This window comes from Nerophis ophidion, linkage group LG14, assembly GCF_033978795.1.
Source record: "Nerophis ophidion isolate RoL-2023_Sa linkage group LG14, RoL_Noph_v1.0, whole genome shotgun sequence".
NCBI lineage: Eukaryota > Metazoa > Chordata > Actinopteri > Syngnathiformes > Syngnathidae > Nerophis > Nerophis ophidion.
This window is the reverse complement of record NC_084624.1, coordinates 3,292,802-3,300,236: the sequence shown is the minus strand read 5'-3', so window position 1 is coordinate 3,300,236 and position 7,435 is coordinate 3,292,802. Positions and strand designations below refer to the sequence as shown.

The window sequence follows — 7,435 nt, the reverse complement described above, 5'->3', positions numbered from 1 at the left end:
ATTTATATATAAATATATGCACACGTATATGTACTGTATACACGCATGTATATATACATGTATAAATATACATATGTATATATATATACATGTGTATGCATATACATAAAAATGTATATATATATGTACACACATGTATATATAAATATATGCACAAGTATATATATACATGTATATATATATACATGTGTGTGTATATACATACGTATATATATATATATATATATATATATATATATATATATATATATACACACGTGTATATATGTGTGTATATATTCATATATGTTTGTGTATATATATACATAGATATATATATATATATATGTGTGTGTGTGTGTGTTCTAATCAATGGGAAAATGCATTTTTAGACAAGATTTGCCTGAGCGGCTAGGAAAAGTTTTTTTTGGTGTGTTTTTTTCAAACTTGGGATTTCCTGCGGGCTGGATTTTGACGCTGGCTCTAGTTTTGGGACACATGCTTAACTTTGTGTCCATTGGTACATATTTACAACATAAACAGTTTTTGAAGGGAATATAATAAACTTGTATTACTACAACATTTTAAACTATTTGGCATTTTACAATCTTGGAATGGTTTCATCTGCCAGATATTCTGCTGAGTAAACTATTGTAAACATTTAGAAAAATGAAAGGTATAACAATTATTTGGGTTTGAATCAAATGTTGATATTTCTGTCATTCAATAGAATATTTACATTGTGATCAAACAATGGCCCAAACTATTTTGCTGATGATGAGCGGCACAAAACTCCAAGTGAGTGTAAAGAAGGTGATTTAATCTGCACAGTTCGATCTCAACAATTTGGCCCCCAAAATATTGCACAGACATTTGGCACATAAAGTCAGCTACCTTGGATGTGTGGCATAAAAGAGAAATCCCTTCACAAAATGTGATGAATGTGGACACACAGTGGACACAAATGGCTCAACAACAACGATTCACATCAATAATAATAATAATAATAAAGTTGATCTCAGGATGCCTCAAACAATCAAAGAGCTCGGAAGTGTGCTGGCTTCTTTTTTGGCAGCGAGAACTCCCAGCTTTCTTCTTTTTTACCTGAACCATTAAATCAAGCCCCGCCTTTTGAGGGCCGCAGCGGAAGATGAGACAAAGTCGTTCAAATCAGTTTGTGCGACACAAGCTACAAACATCTCACAACTTTCAAGTCCTTTAAAACACCATTTTGGACTCAAATATAAATGTGCGTCTTTCACACAAAGCAAGAGTTTCTTAGCACGTTGGAAGGAATCCCGGACTCCTTGTGTGGGCCTCCAGGGGGCTGCTGAGTAGTGTAGTTTCACAGTGACTTGTGCTTCCCCAGCAGACAGAGACTGAGACACTGCAGCAGGCCTTTCATCCACAAACAATGAGCCAGGAGCAGCAACAGCAAGCAGGCGCCGGCCGAGCAGTACACGCCGATCACCGTGCTCTCCTCGGGTAAGAAACACTTGGACACCGAGTAACTCCCCGGGGACACCGACGCCTTGGAGGGAAAGTCGGGCAGTTAATCGATCTATACTTAAACTAGTTGAACAACTCTTTCAGGTGTTACCATTTAGTGGTCAATTGTACACAATATGTACTAAACTGTGCAATCTACTAATAAAAGTCTCAATCAATCAATCAATAAAAGCTTTAGGGCCACAAGTAGGATTTACCCACACAGAATGTTACATTATATTTGAAATTGTTTATAATTTTTCCAGATTTAGATTCATTTTCGAATTTTAATGACATGTTTTAAATAGGTTAAAATCCAATATATAACAAATTGGACCAAGCTATATTTCTAACAAAAACAAATCATTATTTCTTCTACATTTTCCAGAACATACATTTTAAAAGAAATTTGGGACGGCGTGGCGCAGTGGGAGAGTGGCCGTGCGCAACCCGAGGGTCCTTGGTTCAATCCCCACCTAGTACCAACCTCGTTGTGTCCTGAGCAAAACACTTCACCCTTGCTCCTGATGGGTGCTGGTTAACGCCTTGCATGGCAGCTCCCTCCATCAGTGTGTGAATGTGTGTGTGAATGTGGAAGTAGTGTCAAAGCGCTTTGAGTACCTTGAAGGTAGAAAAGCGCTATACAAGTACAACCCATTTATTTATCATTTAAATTCAAAAGACTTTGAAATAAGATTTAAATTTGATTCCACAGATTTTCTTTTAGATTTGCCAGAACAATTATTTTGAATTTTAATCATGAGTTTGAAGAAATATTACACACATATTCTTCATTGAAAAAACAGAAGCTAAAATGAAGAATTAAATTAAAATGTATTTATTATTCTTTACAATAAAAAATAAATAAAAGAAATGACTTAACATTGATTTAAATTGTCAGGAAAGGAGAGGAAGGAATTTAAAAGGTGTTTAAAAATCCTAAAATCATTTTTAAGGTTGTATTTATTCTCTAAAATTGTCTTTTTGAAAGTTATAAGAAGCAAAGTTAAAAAAAATAAATGAATTTATTTAAACAAGTGAAGACCAAGTCTTTAAAATATTTTCTTGGGATTTTCAAATTTTATTTGAGTTTTGTGTCTCTTAGAATTAAAAATGTCAAGCAAAGCGAGACCAGCTTGCTAGTAAATAAATACAATTTAAAAAATAGAGGCAGCTCACTGGTAAGTGCTGCTATTTGAGCTATTTTTAGAACAGGCCAGCGGGCGACTCATCTGGTCCTTACGGGCGACCTGGTGCCCGCCTTGGTGACCCCTGGTCTACACTTTTCTCAAGTGACTGAAAGTGCTTTATATAATGAAAGCCAACATCTAAGTCACATTTAAAGCAGTGAGGGTGACACACTGCTTTAAATGTGACTTGGACGGGGGAGGCGGGTATTGAACCTGGAACCCTGAAGTTGCTGGTACCATACACATAAAGGTGTTACTTTGCATCCGATGACGAGACACCCACCAGGATCAGGCTGGGATTGTTGCGGTTCCTCCAGCTGAAGGACGGCACACTGATTTCTGGGTACTTGTTGTCATGGAGAACCTCACATCCGCTGTGGGTGTGGCCACTCAGGATGAGGCGGGGCTTAAACCACTGCAGCAACTGAGGTACAAAAAAATAAATAAAAACAGACATGGTGCTCAGAGAGAGACAAACTCCAGGAAAACCAAGTCACTCACCTTCTGGGAGGCTTCTTTGGACAACACGTCATACTTCTCTCTGAACAGAAGGTGTCGCTCTCCGGGCGGCGCTGCGTCTTTTCCTCTGCAGCCTGCGTCGCTCACTCTGTACAGCGGGTAGTGCTGGAGGGTAGGAACACAACCTTCATCACTTCTGCTTTCTCTGCACTCAGCAATACTGGGGCGGCATAGCTCGGTTGGTAGAGTGGCCGTGCCGGCAACTTGAGGGTTGCAGGTTCGATTCCCGCTTGTGCCATCGTAGTTACTGCCGTTGTGTCCTTGGGCAAGACACTTGACCCACCTGCTCCCAGTGCCACCCACACTGCTTTAAATGTAACTTAGATATTGGGTTTCACTATGTAAAGCACTTTGAGTCGCTAGAGAAAAGCGCTATATAAATATAATTCACAATACTACATTTGGGAGCATTTTTAAATTGCATGTATATATATATATATATATATATATATATATATATATATATATATATATATATATATACATACACACACACACAAACACATTCTTGTATACACACGTGTGTATACAAGAATGTGTTTGTGTGTGTATGTATATATATATACATATACATATGTATATATATATATCCATCCATCCATCCATTTCCTACCGCTCATTCCCTTTTGGGGTCGCGAGGGGCGCTGGCGCCTATCTCAGCTACAATCGGGCAGAAGGTGGGGTACACCCTGGACAAGTCGCCACCTCATCACAGGGCCAACACAGATAGACAGACAACATTCACACACTAGGGACCATTTAGTGTTGCCAATCAACCTATCCCCAGGTGCATGTCTTTGGATGTGGGAGGGGCCTATCCCCAGGTGCATGTCTATGGAGGTGGGAGGGGCCTATCCCCAGGTGCATGTCTTTGGAGGTGGAAGGGGCCTATCCCCAGGTGCATGTCTATGGAGGTGGGAGGGGCCTATCCCCAGGTGCATGTCTTGGGAGGTGGGAGGGGCCTATCCCCAGGTGCATGTCTTGGGAGGTGGGAGGGGCTTATCCCCAGGTGCATGTCTATGGAGGTGGGAGGGGCCTATCCCCAGGTGCATGTCTTGGGAGGTGGGAGGGGCTTATCCCCAGGTGCATGTCTTGGGAGGTGGGAGGGGCCTATCCCCAGGTGCATGTCTTGGGAGGTGGGAGGGGTCTATCCCCAGGTGCATGTCTTTAGAGGTGGGAGGAAGCCGGAGTAGAACCCACGCAGTCACGGGGAGAACATGCAAACTCCAAACAGAAAGATCCCGAGCCCAGGGATCGAACCCAGGACCTTCGTATTGTGAGGCACGTCCACTAACCCCTCTACCTCCATGCTGCCCTGTTTCTATTTAATTGTTGCCAAAACTTGTCTTGGTGCTAATAAAACATTTTCTACAATGTCAATTATTATTTTCAGAGAGTAAATCTTCCTGGCAGTGTTTTGTCTTCATGGCTACTTTGCAGTGAAGGTGGCAAACAGGAAGTGTTTTGTCTTCATGGCTACTTTGCAGTGAAGGTGGCAAACAGGAAGTGGCGTGATGCTGTTACCACCTGTTTCATCCGGTCCACCATTCTGGTGATTTGTGGCTTCACTTCCTGTTTTGTGCTCTTGTTTTGGTCCCAGTTCCTGTTTGATTTGTATTCTGCTTTCAGTAGCTTTACTCTCTCTCTCTGGTCCCTCCTCACCTGAGGCTTGTTTGCATTGATTGTCTCACCTGGTCTAATCAGTCTCCCTCCTTTTTTTTTTTTGGTTGTGGGATCATTCCAAAAGTTTTGTGTCTTCATTGAGAGGAACTTTTTAATGGTAAGTAGTGTTTTTTTTACTTCTAGTTTTTTGAAGTTCTTTCTTGTGAACTCTCGACTATTTTTCACACAGTTTCCCTGTGCTTGTTTCATACAGAGGCCCTAAAGCAGGGGTCTCAGACATGTGGCCAGCAGGCCAATTGAGGCCCCAAGATGTTATTTTGTGGCCCCCACCTTAATATGAAAGTTTAATGTTAGTGCGGCCTGCAAGTTTTATATGAATGGTGCTTGACAGCGTTGTGATATTTGGCTCCAAAATGGCTCTTTCAACATTCTGGGTTGCCTACTCCTGCGTTAGTGGAAAAGCGGCAAATGAGTGAAAGCGACAGAGACGTTGGCATGGTGACGAGGGTTTTCCTACATGCCTGGCTGCAGTCACACCGCCACACCTGTCCGTCAGTAATAACAGTCCCCAATCATCTGGACCAATTTAAACCGTTGTTTTTTTATTGTTTTAATTTGCATCATATTGAGGAGTATGCAAACATTTTTTAAAGAAATCTTTTCTCGCGGCCCAGCCTCACCCAGACTCTGCATCCAGTGGCCCCCAGGTGAAGTGAGTTTGAGACCCCTCCTCTAAAGGGACATAAGAGGGTAAAAAATGTTTGGCGAGATCTGGCAATACTTTGTCAGATTTGGCAACGCTTTTGTGCGAAATCTGACAATGAATTTTTGCCAGATTATTATTATTATTATTATTTTTTTTTTTTATATTTTATATTTATATAGCGCTTTTTCTCCAGTGACTCAAAGCGCTTTACATAGTGAAACCCAATATCTAAGTTACATTCAAACCAGTGTGGGTGGCACTGGGAGCAGGTGGGTAAAGTGTCTTGCCCAAGGACACAACGGCAGTGACTAGGATGGCGGAAGCGGGAATCGAACCTGCAACCCTCAAGTTGCTGGCACGGCCACTCTACCAACCGAGCTAAACCGCCCTATATATTTCCTATATCAGTGAAACAGACAAAGCAATGGAGCTTCCCCCGTGGGAGAAGTTTATTGATTTCTATTTTAGTATTGGCCTAACATATAAAGACATCAAATCCCTTCTTGCATGTAGACATGGCTTTGACATAAGTGAGACATCTCAAAATAATACTCAGGGCGAGGGGACTTTCTTGTCCTAGCACAGATGACACACTGCAAAAAGTCAGTGTTAAAAAAAAAATACAAAAATGAGGGGTATTTTTTTGAACAAAGCAAAATTATCTGCCAATAGAACAAGAAAATTTGGCTCGTCAAGATTTTCTAAAACAAGTAAAATTAGTGAACCTCAATAAACCCCAAAAATACCTTCAAATAAGTATATTCTCACTAATAACTGTACTACAATATGAGTACGTATGTGAGGCATACGTGATACATGCTTGATAAAAGAAATTACTTAAAGTAGTTTTTATTGATTGATTGATTAATTGCAACTTTTATTAGTAGATTGCACAGTACAGTACATATTCCGTACAATTGACCACTAAATGGTAACACCCCAATAAGTTTGTCAACTTGTTTAAGTCGGGGTCCACGTTAATCAATTCATGGTAAATGAATATTATATTATAATTGTGAGTGTTGATGACACAGCTTTGCAACAGTTGATATTCTACTTTCAAGCATGTTTTACTCAATATAGCTCATCAAATCTCAGCAACAAGCTGTAATATCTTACTGACATCATTTAGGACCAAAACCTTAAAACAGGGTGTCCAAAGTGCGGCCCGCAGGTCATTTTTTAACGGCCCCAAGGCACATTTGAAAAATACGATTGAAACATTTTTAAAACGTAAAAAGTGATACAAAAGGCACATTTGAAAAATACGATTGAAACATTTTTAAAATGTAAAAAGTGATTTAAAAGATCAAACGGGTGAAATGTAAAAATAAAATGTTGCAATGTTTACTCTAATAAAGCTGCCATGCAGGCTGTTTCTTTCTTTAAAAAATAATAATGAATCAAAATCACTGTCATAAATTATTGACTTATTCAAGGCTCCGATTACTTTGAGATATTTTTGGGGAAAATGTTGTATATTTTGTTTGCCATATAAAAAACTGAGCTGTTTTTTTAAAAAAGGGCCTAAAATGAACAAATAAAAAACATCAACAATAAAACTTATTTTTTAAGGATAGATCTGAAGTTGATCTTGAGATTAGGTTAAAAGTAAACAGGAAAAAAAAATGTATAATTTATTTTCTAAGACTTTAATGAGTAGGACCCTTTTGGATCCCCAATCATTTTAGTGTGATTTGTTTTTAAGTGTCATTGCCCCAAAAAATTAATTAAAATCTATGGTGTTGTGAGTTACTGACTTTTTTTTTTAAGGCTCCAATTATTAAATCTCAAATATATAAAAAAAAATAAAAAATTGGTGTGAAAATATTGCATATTTTGTTTTTTGCCATAAAAAAAAACTAGGGTTTTTTTTGTGACAAAAAGAACATCCAACTTAAATCTTTAAAATCATTGTATTGACAGATGG

The 7,435-nt window shown here is 39.1% G+C and overlaps 1 protein-coding gene across 1 annotated transcript in view; it reads right to left on the bottom strand.

Moving 5' to 3' along the window:
• Positions 1-778: 778 nt before the first annotated feature.
• Positions 779-7,435, bottom strand: part of mppe1 (metallophosphoesterase 1) — a 33,476-nt gene continuing 26,819 nt past the window's right edge. The window contains exons 7-9 of the mRNA XM_061919621.1: positions 3,159-3,281; positions 2,941-3,081; positions 779-1,510 (exon numbers count right to left, since the gene is read on the bottom strand). Of these exons, the coding sequence (XP_061775605.1) occupies positions 1,325-1,510; positions 2,941-3,081; positions 3,159-3,281 (450 nt within the window). The 3' untranslated portion in view covers positions 779-1,324. The remainder of the gene's footprint in view (positions 1,511-2,940; positions 3,082-3,158; positions 3,282-7,435) is intronic.